Raw genomic sequence first — 15,084 nt, 5'->3', positions numbered from 1 at the left:
AGTACTAAACAGTCATAATGCTGATAATTTTATGGTTTTTGCTATTTGTGTAATGGGCCATTTTAATGATTTTRTAGTACAAGAGTAATAAAAGCATTTCAGAACAGTATCTTGATAGCAAAGGAAGGAGGAACCAGAGATATGACACTCATTGATACGTACTGGCAGAGGGGTTTGTGGAAAGCAAACTCTCAGTGCTTTGACATTCAGTTAAGGCTTTCAGTGCTTTCTGAGGAATAGAAAGTAGGGATACCTTYCCATTTGGACTGACTGACTTTTTAYAACTTTCTTTCTTCTAGATTGTGTTTAATGAAGAACTAGGCAGTCCATTTACTATAGCACACAGTGTTTCATTTGTAAAATCTGATACACATTCAGTAGCTGTGCTGTTACTTAGAGTAGAAAAGGATGAATTGGACACAAAAGGAAGTGGATATCATATTTCCTTGGAATGGGTTACAATTGCAGAGATGAGTAAAGAGGGTAAGTATTTTACTGGTGGGTAATGTGAATAAACTCCTATCGTACTTTCATTCATAGTCTTAAGAGTTGTCCATTTCTCAGTTTCTATCCCCCAAAATCATAACTCATTTTTTTTACATAGGTAACTTTTTCTTCTATTCTGAGATAAAGTTGTGAGTTGTAGATCTACATTATGACAAATATTTGGAAGTCAGGAAGAAGTAAATTTAGACATGTATGTAATTAGAAAGCAAAATATTACTAGTTATATCTTGTAAGAAAAATTAAATTGACAATACTGATAGTCTAGAATTTAAGACTAAAGCTTAGAGAGAGCACTGGCTCAAACTCAAATATTATGTTTTGCAAGTAGTATGATTTTTTTTTCTGCCATCATAGTCTGATCTTGTCTAATGTCTCTGCTAATAAATTTCCATTTTTTTCCAAGTAATGTAATTACAAAGACAGTAATTTCCTTTAGTGAAGAGATTAAACATATATTTGAAAGATGGTAAATAATTCCTAGAGTTAATTTATTTTATTATCTGTGAGAATTTTAAGAAATTTTTAGTTATTTGCTTAAAATTCGTTGTTTTGTGTAATCTATTCACAAGTTGATTGATTGCTGAGAACTTTGAGTACAGTTAGATTCTAATGAAAAAAGAAGAACTTGTCACCTTAGCTATGTTTTTAAATCATTAATGCTTGTGTGTTTGGGAGCACAATGGGGAACGGCATGAACCTTGAGGCCAGTGGTTTACAACCAGGATCCCTCTTTTTAAGGCCACTATTTTACAAAAGCTGAAGAAGATAGGCATTTTGCATTGTAGTTGCAACACAAGCCATTTCAATATTTCTCAAGTTTTTACTGCAACTTAAAAAGTGTTTTGAAGACTTTTTTTTTTTTAGAGGGGCAGTAAATGATGCTGGGAATTGCTGGTCTAGCTCTGAGTGAAGAAGACATTGTAAGAAAAAAAAGATATGCTGCTTAGACTAATTTTTAGTCTTTTCTTTTTATAGGTGATCATAGATATGAGATCTTCAAAAGGAGAGTTTTGCAAGGAAAATCGGTCCCTCATTATGCAGCGATTGAACCAAATGGAGATGGTTTAATGATTCTCTCCTACAAACCATTCAAATTTATGCAAGATGAGGAAGACAAGTTAGAAGAAAATGATGATGAAAAAGTAACAAATAAAAAGAAAGGTAAAACTTAGCTGGCGGATTATGATAGACTACTCTCTACTACTCTCTGTTTTGACTAATAAATAGCTCATCAGTTTAGCCTCTGTTCAGAAACTTTAGCGTGGAATGTTATTCTTAACATCTGCTTTCCAGGAAAGATACAAAAAGATGGCAGGTTGAGGTCTTTAACATCTTTGTTGTGCATGTAGTTGAGTTATAATTGTATTAAGGATATCTGTGTTCATAAGTCTTGACAAAGYAAAGTAATTCTTTGGTGCAGTTAACACCGTGATGCAGTGTCTATACCCAAATGACATTCAAGTGCAATGTCACTTGAATTAGCTAGTTTAAGATTTGAAGAATTTTAAGAGCTTCTCGACTTTTGTGCTAGGTATGTGTAAGGAAGAAACTCGATAAAGAACATTATATGGCTCTTAACATAGTTCATTTTATGCATATGTGGAGTTATGATGTTACCAAAGCCTAGAAAGACTGTCTCTAACTGTTTGTAGCAATACCTTTTCTGCTGTCACAAGATTCTAGTGACAGTGAAAGTACTGAAACTGGACCTCCTAGTTTAGAGGAGGACCTAATACTGGTAGAGAGAATTTGTCTTCTGAGAAGCCTAATTTGGGCTATAGTTTTAGTTGCATCTTTATGTAAAATTGCAGGTAAAATAAATAGTGAAACAAGACGTGCTGGCAATGGAACTCTAATTTGTTATAGGTTTTTGCAACAATGTATGAAGAAATATTTTGATTATGTTGCACACCAATATTTTGGCTTTTTCTTTGTTTTTTCATATACATATGTTCCACGCATACTCGATAACTTGTAAGAAGACCTAGATGACAGTTCAGAGAAAAAAAAAATGTAAGATTTCTTTGATGTGGTCCTCTGTTCTTATAAACTAGGATTTTTTGATATCAAATACAGTCAGTGTCAGAGTTCAGAACTTTGAAGGCTGTCACACCTCTTAAGTTAATAGTTTTTGGGGAAGTATATATATGTAGCATTTGTGACTGATCTTATATRAAGAAGAAACTCATGGTAACTAGCAGCCTTGTAACAGTCCTTCCAGAGTCAAGACTCAAGCYTTCATCAACTAATTATCATATCGTATTTTGACAATTTGAGAGTTTCCAAAGCATTTCAAAGAGATATTCCATCCATGGTGCTGTACTTCTCCTCTAAATAGGAAGTTAGGATGTAGAAGATTGCTCTTCAGAAAATGAATGCATCTGCAGTAATGTCTGGTTGAGTTCTGTTAAGTTCCTCAAGAACTTTTTTGTTTGAGAGAAAGACAATTTGATATTTCATCTACTTAAAACTTGAATTTGAAGTCATCTTACGACATTTGGCTCTCAAGATTTTTAGGTATCCTTTGTAAGTGAGATTAAATTTGTATATCAGTATCTTTTTTATGTGGTATTGCACAAGGAAAAGTTAATATTAAGAATCTTCATGGGAATCATAAACAGTGTGGTTTCCATCTTACTGCCAATTTTCTTTTTCTAGTTATGCTAAAATCAAGATTAAACCAAACTATCATGCAAAAGCTTAATGTAGTGCTTTATACATCTGGTTATTCCCGTGTCTTTTTTTTTCCTCTTTTTTTTTTTTTCCTTTTTCTCTGAATTGTTTAAAAGTGCAATCATCCTCCTTTGAACAGTTAGTATAGAGATTAAAGTGCCGTTGCGGTCATTTTGTTTTTACTGTCCTCTTATGAGATATGAGAGGGTGAACAGGATGTAGCTATAATCCTAGCAGGAAAGACTGTACAGGAAGGTGTGGAGACCATCTGTGCCTGTGGAATACTAGCATATGTCATAAACGACAAATATTGTAGATTAATTCCAAATTTTCGGAAAGGCAGTTTGGAGCATGTCAAACCTTTGTAATTCTTTAAGCACTCATAAAAATCATTAAYACTTCAGTATATTTAATTATATTTTTGTTACCAGTTTCATAATATTACAACAGTTTTAGAAGGATATTTAAAGCATATTGTGTAATTCTAACTTCATATTTGAGTGTGGACGTTAATTAGTGTCCCTTGTGTAGGCAACAGTTAACTTGATTGTGAAAAAAATTATTTCATCATTATACAATCAGAGTAAGTTTTATGTAAATTGTCCAGAGTTAATTTCCATCCTTTGCCAGATTTCCCCATATCTCCCAGCACTGTGTGCTGTAGAATCCAGGATAATATTTGCAATCTACTTTGTGTTTTCCTGTATCTTTCCAATTRTAGACCCTCTCTATTACTGGCAGCAGACTGAAGATGACTTGACAGTAACAGTTCACGTTTCTCAAGATACCATTAAGGATGACATAAAAGTACAGTTTTCCCCTGATAACATATGTGTTACACTGAAAGACCAGCCTCCTTTAATGGAAGGAAAACTCTACTCATCTGTGGACCATGAAAGCTGCACWTGGATAATTAGAGAGAACAAAAGGTGTTGTATATGATTTTTACTTCTACTACTGACAGGAATTGATTTGAAAATTAAAAGATCACCATATCTGTTCACTTCTGCCTCTCTGGGAATGGACTTCTTTAAGACTAGACCCTACATCCCTCCTTCCAAGGATAAGCGGAACAGCAATCATGTTTTACAATGTTGTTTCTTTAGCTAATCATAAAAGTAATCCCCTTTTACAGTTACTTGCTTGTGAGCTATGTGACCGGCTATTTTCTTCAACAGAGAACAGAGTTTTCAAAATACTAATTCTTTTAATTCATTTTAACTCCTCTTATTTAGAATGAAAAGGCATTGGATATACCTGTGTGTGTGCTGACAGCTATGCCTGTATCTGACTAGCGAATGCAAGACTTTCTGTTGCTGAGCTCAGGAGTAAAATTCTTACCAATATATCCTAATAYTGCAGTTTTTAATGTTAACCTTTCATACTGTTTTCATGTGTTTTACCTGCATTTACTGGCTGCCAGAGTTAATGTGGCCTGTTAAAGTTTTCCATTCCCTTTCTAAAATAATAATCAGTGTAATGAACTACTGGAGCTTAGTCTCCATGCATGCATATATTCTTTTTTTTTTTCTTTCTCAGAAAGATCTTGTGCATTCTAAGTGGTCATGGTACAAAAGTGAATAGGTAAACTGCTAAGTGCCATTGATAAAGACAGTTTATGATGTAGTGATGTAACTTTGATGATAAATTCTGTATAGGTCATAAAAAAATAGCTATTTTGAAGCATTAAAGAAAAACTTTATTTTTTCCAAATACTCAGGAAAAAACAGTTATCAAAATATAAAAAAAGGCTTTATAAGCTAAGTAAGCTTAATCAAGTCAGTGTTTTTTCTTGTTTGTTTGTTTGTTTTTTTCTCCCTGAAATTTTAGGACTGATTAGCCTGATTTCTACCCWATTGTTTACATTAATCATTTCTCTTCTACGTCTGCTTTCCACAAACAGAAACTTTTGGTTTTCTACTAGTGTAACAAAGAAATTCTTCAGTCTAGTTTGATTTATAAATTTCTTATTACTTTTCTCATTCGTGTACGTAATGCAAAATAATTCTGTGTGAACTTATCATTCTTTAGATCTTAACTTGATAATGTTCAAAGTTTTAGTTAAGAAGTAAGCTTGAGTAGGTGTTTGCTGCTTTTATTCAAAAAATTGTTAATTCTATATTTTTAATTTTCTGGTAGAGTTTTACCAGTTAGTTCTAGATACCTTAATTTTACTATCTATTTAGAGTCTTCATATTGTTGTTAGAGCATCTAGAGTTTTTCAGAGCACTAAACTGAACAATGTTTTCAGTGACACCTTAAGACAAGTTCAGTCATTGTTTTAGATTTTTAATGGGCAAATTGTCTATAAAATTTACACTTGCACCAGTAAAAATATTACATATCTGGAAGGTGACATAACTGTTCAGATTTATTTCCACATTTGTTTCTGCACATGTTAAAGGCAGTTTGAAAACCCTCTATATTTAGAAATGTACCCTTCAGTGTTTTCTGTTAGAGACATGAAGCTGAAAGCTCGTGTTGTAAGCCAGTTTCTTTGCTGCAATTAGAAGGTTCAGTGATCACTTACTACACTGTTTAGTTCTATCTTGTAGGACTRAACTGAGAGAGTTGATTACTTATATGTAATGCTGCTAAACATACCGTTCTTGATCCTGCTACTTAAAAGACAGTTTGGAAGTTTTGCTCATCRTTTGCAGTGGCACTTCCCATTGTGCTACATGGTCAGAACTGAAGCACCATCTAAATGATTCAAAGGAAGACTTTAGTTCTGAAGAATGAAGTGCCAAGTGCACACTATGAAGAACAAGTAGTTATTGCACACTAATCTTGTTCACCTTATTTATTTATTTATTTTTACTGTAAGCGTGTATTATTCTGTAAAAATATTTCAGAATTTTTGCAGACTTCTCTTGTCAATTATACTAGTGGTTTGATTTGATTTTGTTGAAGGGGCAGGAGTGGGTGTTGAAAGTCCAGACAATAGAAGCTAAATATTTTTTGCTTAGGGGCTTTGTGACCAGATCTTGATTACCTCCTGAACTTGGAAAGTTCATATGTTTTAGACTCCGTAAGTTATTGTCTCGTTTATTTAACCTGGGAATATGCATCACTTATCTACAAGTCTCATGCAGAGCTCTTAGAATTTCATTTGGGATTTGTGCACAAGTCCACAGCTATCAAATATATATAGATACAGTCTTAGTGCAAGATAGTCGTACAGAATCTTCAGGTTTTCTGTTTGTAATATGCCTGAATCTAGCCACACAAATGTTTGTTATTTACAAGTAATGTATTCTAACCAATTCTGGCTGTCCATAAAGTTGATATTTGTTGTAGCCTTAGATAATATCCCACCTGTTATAATTATTATGTAATCATAAGAGGACCTCAGGGTAGTAGGTAGGCCATAATGTAGATTGTTCATAGTTTAATAAGAATGAATTTAGTTGTTTTTCATTTTCATTTCRTTTCACAGTATTAAATTTCTGTCTTTTATTTAATAGAGGCTACAGGTTGAAAAATTAACCTTTTTAATTGGCTGCCTTTAGCACTCTTTTTAAGGTTTAGGAGATATTTTTGCTGATTCACTTGAGAAAGCAAACCTTGAAAAACTGTAGACTTTTTAAAAATACACAAAATCTGTGACTTTAGGAAGGGAAAAAAATGTTCCTTATTTCTTAAATGAATCATAACAAAAAGCACTTACSTTTTTTTAATACTATTTAACAATAATTCATGAAGAAACCAAATGCTGCTGTGAGGCAAGTTCATGCAGTTTTCACTCACTGTTTATGAATCTTCATTTTTTGATGAAGCAGATACCTATACAGAAAAACATGACAGTACCATGCAATTAAATCTTGATTCCCCCCCCCCTTATTTTCAACCGAAATAAGACAGTACCTGGAGTGATCTGCTGATCTGCTCCTGTTACGTGTAGTGCTATGAGCATAACTGTGGTTAGGGAGTGAAAGCACATTATGTTGAGTGTTCTGTTAATGCAGAACCATAAGTTGAGTCTTGAACCAAAGAAATTACTTAGACTTAACATAAGGGGAAAGGATACAAGCTGTTGGGGAAATGCAACTAAATGAGACAATATGTAAAACTGCTAAAAGTTTTATTGCTCAGATGTGGTTCATAATGGAATTTGTCTTAGGTCTTTTTTAAGCATAAGAAAAGCAATGAAGCGTGCCAATATATCTTACATATTTGGACATTTACTGCTTTTGCTCTCTCCTAGGGTAAAGTAATGAGCCACTATTTATTGAAACAAGCAGGTTTGGTTAAATGGTTGCTTAAAGATTAATTTCCGTGTATGGTATCATCATGTGAAACAATTAAGAAGAGAGGAGTTGTTTCTGTGGAATTAGAGGTATTTCCTTTCAATTAGATAAAATAAAGTTTACTCATTGGGAAAATTTTGCACTTACTCTGTGATAAAGAAGGGCACAAATGCAGCAAAACATAGATTTACCTACATCACTAAACATTTCTTCTGTTGAGTGCAATAAACATGCTAGGTTTAAGGATTGAGATTGATTCCTTCTTTTAAGGAAGTTCCTAATTTATTGATGCAACAGTATACCTTCTGGACATGGGAAAAAAAGTTGCATTAGTTGTGTCAATTTCCAAGGCATTTGAAATGTCTTCTCTTGTTCACTACTTGGACTCTTTGTTTTTTTTTTTTTTTTTTTAAGTATATGACGTCTCACGAGATTTTAATTTTGCAGCACTGCAAATATTTACAAATCTAGAGATTAATGAAAATTATGACTTGAGTACCGAATGCAGTATTTTTTTAAATTGCACTATAATCCCTTTTGCCTTTCAACAAATTAACTAAACTTGTCAGTGAAAGACTTTGAATTCTTATTTATTGACTTTTTTTTTTACTTTTTGAGCTTTCTTTGGTTAACAATCACCAGATATTTGCTCTGAATAAAAACATACGGGAATTGAAAGACATTCCAAATAATCTACTCAAAACTGTCGTTCATGCTGTGCGGCTAGCACAAAATATGATTCTGTTATAGTCAGTGATTTCTTTTAAAGAGAAAGTATCACCTTGAACATGCATATTTCTTGGAAATCTTACTTTTTGATTCCAGTGATTTGAGACTGGAATTTCAGTAGTATAACTTTGCAAAAGAAACTGGAAAAGGTCTGTCATCTTAATTTTGTGTTGTAATCAGTGTTCTCCCTTATTTTTACCTTTTTCTGTAGATTTATTACTATTTYTACAGTTTAGTTATTTTGAATACACTGTATTGTAATAAAGCTTATTGTACAAAGGTAAACTGTTTTTTACTGTTTACCAGATTGTGTCTTATAGCGAAGCAAGTGGTTTCATTGATCTCCTTCCCTTTTTAGTACCGAATACCTGTTTTGTAAGAGTGTATGCACTTTAGTATTTTGTCTCAGAGTCCCAGTTCAACAAGTTATTTCAGCATATACATCAGGATTTTTTTGTAGTTTAAAGTTRTTGCAAGCTGTCCAGTAGGCATGTCTGGCCCTCACCTGCAAAGCTTCCAGTTTAGTTTCCTCTGAAAGGTTTTGAGATGCACAAACTTTCATTCCATAAACCATAACCASCATGCAGTAAGTAAGTAGCAGATGTGTATGTAGGCTGTTAACTGTAGCTTTCTGACACTATGGAGTCTTGAATATCAAATAACAAAAAGAAAAGAAATAACCCCTACATTTTCAAATCATGATTTTTAAATACATGCATTTTTCTCCACCATTTCCCAGCTGTTGAAATTGGAGGGAAAGGAGTTTWACATCTGAGATATTGTGTATCCTTAAAGCTTTGCTTGTTGCTTTATATGCAATACATATGACAGAAATTACCAGTTTAAAATACAAAAAATAAGAAGTTGTGATAGCCATAGCGCTGACTTTGGGCTACTTAAATAAGCTTGATGTCAATATTATGTTAATGCATTGTTTGTACTTCTGTGTGAAGTAAACAGGTGTATACTTTGTGAGCCTTGGAGACTTAAGTCAAACTGAAGTCTGATTAAATATTTTATTAGAAAACTAGCATGACATTTTCTGTAAGATGTGGAAATTCTGACATCAAATATATTGTATTTTTCCCAAAAGGTAACTACATAAAAGATAAAATAAAGCTTCTAGAAAATAATTATAAATGTAGATTAGACTAATATGTTAAAATACGACTTTTCATTTGTTGGATATTAGATATTCATGTAACAAATGACTGGATGGTTTTGAGCTAATTATCAAGTGGATAATATGGCATGAATGTCAGGCTTCTATTTTAGTGCAAAAGGTATGATCCCTAAATAATAGGTGCATTTAATTACACATGAAATTGCACATTTAAATGTAATAGGTTGCACTTAGTACTGCAGTGCCACTTAAAATCTGTTGAACAGAAATCTAAAACACATTACAAGTATCTTTTATAAAATTATGCTATTTCTAATGCCAATTAAAAAACTTCAGTTAATAAAAGAAACTGAATCAGAGTTCATCAAATAGTTATTGCTTTTATTCAGTAGTTAGTAACTTAGAAGGTTTTCCTGCTGTATCAGCTAAAAAGATTGACACTATAGACCTTGCTAAAAGTGTGTTTAATGAACTTAACTCTCCCTACAGTGTTCCCCACATATGTAGGTCTAATGCAGTCATTACCAAGAATTTCTGTATTGGTGCATGAGGTTAAAAGAATTTGCTTTGGTTTGGTTTTGTTATATGCATTTTATTTAAATTCTCTTTTTCACAGGTTACAGAAATTAAACTTCTGCTGAAATATAACTTTAGGTGTACAGTATAGGTAACTAACTGTGTTGCAGTATTTTTGAGGTATATCAAACACAAATATTTGTGTCCTAAATGTTGTACAAAGTGTGCATTTACGTAGCCAWATCATTAAATACTTAATAGATTTCAAATAAACCATTATAGTGAAACTGAGTGTGTGTTCAAATATTTTTTAGCAGGTGATCTTGTATAGTAATTAAAATATTTTAATAACTACTTCAGATGAAACCTCATTTAAATTGAAAATGTTGCGGGCTGTTGTATGAATACATTTTTGTTGTGCTAAGCTTTTAGAAATCACTTGTCCTTGATCTGGTTTTCTTCAGAATATTTTCCTTGACAACAGTTTATTTTGTAAATTAAATTCTGATAGTTGCTGTTATGTGGTTTTCATTATTAATTCAGCTTGGAGAGAAGTGTTCAAATTTACCTTTAGAGCTTTAGACTGTCATCTTGAAAAAAAGATGCAAAATTTTYATTTCTCTTTCCATCTCCTGTTTGCATTTTAGTTTGGAAATTTCTCTAATTAAGAAAAATGAGGGACTCCAGTGGCCAGAACTAATAGTTGGTGACACAAGAGGGGAATTCATTATGGACCCTTCCCAACGATCTGCAATAGCTGAAAGCCTGATGCATCTTACCTCAGAAGTAATGGTAAGAAGTTGAAAGTAAAACATTCAAACTTAGTGCAGATTTGAGTGTTGTCTTTTCTTGATATTCTAACTCTCACTTCATTGACATGAGATAACTCTTCAGTGCTATTCAGAATACAAACACTGCTTTCCTTTATAACTGAAATTTTTGACAAACAGTAATAGCACTAGAGTTGTGAATAAACTTTGAACTGCAATAAAATCTTCGTGAACAATTGAATTGAGTTTAGATAATAGTGTCTGTGCAACAAAAGTCTGAATAAATGTTGAAATAAATTTCATTTCCATCACTTAAGGTGTGGCAAATTTCAAACAGTTGCTTTAAATAATTTTGAAGGATATCTGKTTTTTGTGATACCTTTTAGTAAAGCAAAATTGTGCATCAGAAAGAATAAAGCAAACAAAAGAATTAACCATATCTCTTAAACCTAAATGCTTGATTGTCAAATTGCTAACCAAGAAACAAATTCGGTTCTGAAGTTTGATTAATATCTTCTTTGATCAAAATAGGCTTCTGTGAAAATGTCATCTATTTAAAGTCTGTAAGTTCTAAGAATGTCAACCAGATCTTTCAGAAGATCTTCTAATCTTGTTTTAAAAGAAAAAAAATACGTTACTGAGAGTACTCCACAACCTTTGTTAGAAGTCTGCCATTGGCTGACATCATGAAGTGATTTATTTTGATTCTGATTTTTTTCCTCTTTTTTTTTTTTTCCTCAAAGCAATGAATCTTTTTGTGTTTTTTTTTCCTACAATGTTTATTTACATTGCTACTTTCCACTTAAAATACAGAAACAACCACTAGGATTCACCCTTTATCTTCTTTTTGTTGCAGTTCCTAGATTGAATGAAGTTAGAGCTATTTATACAGTGAATGAGTCCATTTTTTTCTAGCACTTCCAATGGCAATCTGTAAGAAACTTATTTAAATTTACTTGACCTGTGTAAATTTTGAGGATCATCTACTCTTTTTCTTCATAGAAGGAAATCTTTTGTCTACATTCTACTGGCTTATGTTCCTTAAACTGAAATGCACCCATGCTGTCCTTCAAAAGAGAAATAGTTGTATTCGTTTAAGATAAGTACGTAATAGTTTTGATCCTTGAGCATGAAAGGATATGCAGCTTATTACATTTTTGCTCTTACTGGTCTATTATACTTTTTTTGTTATGGAAAGAGATTGATTATATATTTTGAATAGTTGGGATTTTCAGTGTATTTCATTGTCTTTTTGTTTCAGAATCCGAACCCAGACAAGGAAAACCCACCTTGTAATGCACAAGAATTAGAGGAATGTGATGCTTTTCTTGAAGACGGTGCAAGTTTGTGCAGATTTGATGGTGATACCTTGAAAATTACTCATGTAGTAAGTGCTACAAAATATTACAAAAGCATTCTAAWTTTTTTTTCAGATATGAAGGTGGAGTTATTTTATCAGAACAAAAATCTGTGCAAATTCTTGAAACCATGTAAATTTATTTTATAATGTAAAAATTGCAGTAACAGCATAAATTATCAGTCAATATATATATCCCTCATTATTGTTTTAATGTAAAATAAGACTTCTATCTTGATTTAAAAAAAAAATCTAAAATAGTTTCACAAGTGAGCCGTTTGGAAAAGCAAAGATATTTCAGCACAACTCCCAGATGCAGCCAGGAGACACAGCAGTTTGCACAGCAGTTTTCACGAAAGGGTTCAAAGAAGGGTTCGATAACACCCCTCAAAACATTACACATGTCCTCAGCTATGGTGGTGTAACATACCACAGGCGTGGTACCCAGCAGCCATTGGATCAGCTGTCCCTGCACTATCAGAGGCTTTGACAGAGATGGAGCTTTAGAAGAAAGATGCTGCTCTGCAAGTCTCGGGATGCAGGGAGTGCCTGGGAGTTCTCAGTGAGGCTGAGGTTGATGGTCTTTTTGCCTGCAGGAGGTGCGCAGCACCAGAGAGGATGAGAAAGAGATGGACCAGATCTTCTCTGACACTCTGCAGCTTCAAGAGCCAGAACCTGCAGCAGTAGACACACAGAGTTGGTGCCTACTGGGTCAGAAAGTGGAAATTCCCTCAGTGGTGAAGGCTGGAAGCTGATGACATCTGGTCCCAGGAGCAGGGCTCCTGTTCCACTAGAAAACTTGCAGCTTTGGAAGAGGTTTACTCCCCTTRTAGATGATGAGGAGCTGGGAATACTCTCAAACACAGCATCTGTATCAGCTGAGCCTCCTCTATACAGGAACACAAGGAGGAAGCAGCAAGTGTTAGTATTGGGAGAATCCCTGCTGCAGGGGATGGAGGCCCCCATCTGCTAACCTGACCAGCCATTTAGGGAAGTTTGCTGCTTTCCAGAGCATTGAGGAGCTGCCAAGGCTTGTCCTGCCCTTGAATGATATATCGCCTACTGCTCTTCTATGTGGGCACCAATAGTACCGCTAGGGGAGACTTAGAGAGTATGAAATGTAACTGCTACTAATGGTGAAGGTCTTGGGGGGTCCAGGTAATGTTCCCCATCCTGCCAGAGARGGGGAAGGGCACAAGGAGGACTGAACAGATTCTGTGGGTCAACAATTGGTTGCAGAGCTGGTGTTGACAMCAAGGTTTTGGTTTCTATGGCTGCGCAACCCTCTTCAAGGACCAACAACTGCCAGCAGACTGGCCAACCTGGCAAGGAGGGARTTAAACCAGGAATGACAGGGGAGGGGGAGAATGACCAGCAAGCAGGTAAGAAAGTGATGATGGGGTTACAACCAAAGGGTCTGGGGTGATGTAAACAGAATGCATGTCTCAAACAAATAGGTATAAAGTGAAATCACCCATATGTATGCATGTAAATAAGGAATTTGTTATGGGACCACATGGGGAAAGCTGCAATGCCCTTTCTAGGAGGTCATAACACAAATTGCCTCTCTGAAGTACCTGTACACTGATGCATGCAGCATGAGAAACAAACTGGAGGAACAAGAAGTCTATGCAGTTACAGGACTATAATCTTACTAGATCATGGAAATGTGTTGGGATGGTTCACATGACTGGAGTTCTGTGCTGGGTGGATACAGGCTTTTTAGGAAGGACAGAATGGGAAGACGAGGAGCAGTTGCACTTGATGTGAAGGAGCAACAGGAATGCATGAAGCTTTGCCAGGAAACAGAGGAGTGACCTAAAGGGTGAGAGCTTRTGTGTCATGATTAGCAGGCAAACAAGCATGGGTAACATAGCGGGTGTCTGTTATAGAAGCTTCATGTTTGCAGGCTGTGCTCCTAATGGGGGACTTCAGCCACCTTGATACATACTGAGGGACAACACAGCAGGGCACAAGAAGTCCAGGAGGTTTAAGGATTTCACTGATGACAACTTCCTAAAGCTGGTGATGGAGGAACTGACAAGGTGAGATGCTCTGCTGAACCTCATACTTGCAAACAAAGAAGGACTAGTTGGTGGTGTGAAAATCAAGAGCAGCCTTGGCTGAAAAGGCCTTGAGGTGGTGGAGCTCAGGCTCCTGCAAGGAGATGGTGGAGCAAAAAGCAAGATTACAACCCTGAACTTCAGAAGAGCAGACTTTGGCCTGTTGAGGGGTCTGCTTTGAAGAACTTTGTGGGGATAGGACCATGGAGGGAAGAGGAGTTCAAGATGGCTGGTTGATATTCAAGGATAACTTCCTCCAGCCTCAAGAATGGTCCAATCCAACACGTAGGAAATCAAACAAAAGCAGAAGGAGGCCTGCATGGATGAGCAAGGAGCTCCTGACTCAACTCGAACATAAAAAGAAAGCATACAAGAGGTGGAAGTAGGGACATGTGACCCAGKGATAATATAGATGCACATGGAGAAATGAAGTTGGGAAAGCTAAAGTCCACTTGGAGTTGAGATTGGAAAGGAACATGAAAGGCAGCAAGGAAGGTGTAAGCAGCAAAAGGGCAGCGTAAGCAAATAGASAAAACATGAGCCAGCTGCTAAATGGGGCAGGGACCCTGGTGACAGAGGAYGCAGAAAGGGCAGAGGTCCTGAATGCCTTCTTCACTTGAGTCTTCATTGAGAAGACTGGCCTCGTGGAATCGCAGGCTCCTGAGACCAGAGGGGAAGTCTGGAGCAGTGAAGACTTGCCCTGGGTRGAGRAGGCTCAGGTTAGGGARCGCTTCAGCACGCTGGATGTATGCAAKTCCCTGYGCCCAGATAARGGCTGGTCAGCCTCAGCTCGATCCCTGGGAAGGTGATGGAGCAACTGATGGTGGAAGACACTTCCAAATGTATGAAGGACAAGAAGGTGATTGGGAGTAGTCATCATGGATTTCTAAAGGGGAAATTGTGCTTAAGCAGTCTGTTAGCCTTCTCTGAYGAGATGACTGGTTCGGGGGGTGAGAGGAGAGGAGTGGATGTTGTTCACCTTGACTTTTGTAAGGCTTTTGACCCTGTCTCCCGTAGCATGCTCATAGACAAGCTGATAAAGTAAGTGATAACAGGCTGAACTGCTGGGCTGAGGGGGCTGTGAGCAGCATCACGA

At 35.6% G+C, this 15,084-nt stretch overlaps 1 protein-coding gene across 1 annotated transcript in view; it reads left to right on the top strand.

Annotated features, from left to right (window-relative positions):
- NUDCD1 (NudC domain containing 1) overlaps positions 1-15,084 on the top strand; it is a 47,035-nt gene that overhangs the window by 20,577 nt on the left and 11,374 nt on the right. Inside the window, exons 4-8 of the mRNA XM_085310336.1 lie at positions 300-483; positions 1,483-1,668; positions 3,902-4,109; positions 10,446-10,590; positions 11,830-11,955. Coding sequence (XP_085166462.1) covers positions 300-483; positions 1,483-1,668; positions 3,902-4,109; positions 10,446-10,590; positions 11,830-11,955 — 849 coding nt within the window. The remainder of the gene's footprint in view (positions 1-299; positions 484-1,482; positions 1,669-3,901; positions 4,110-10,445; positions 10,591-11,829; positions 11,956-15,084) is intronic.

The sequence above is a fragment of the Rhea americana genome, unplaced genomic scaffold (genome assembly GCF_003343005.1).
Source record: "Rhea americana isolate MKP2758 unplaced genomic scaffold, rheAme1 scaffold_0, whole genome shotgun sequence".
Classification (NCBI taxonomy): domain Eukaryota; kingdom Metazoa; phylum Chordata; class Aves; order Rheiformes; family Rheidae; genus Rhea; species Rhea americana.
The sequence above is the reverse complement of the archived record's forward strand: the minus strand, read 5'-3'. Positions and strand labels throughout refer to the sequence as shown.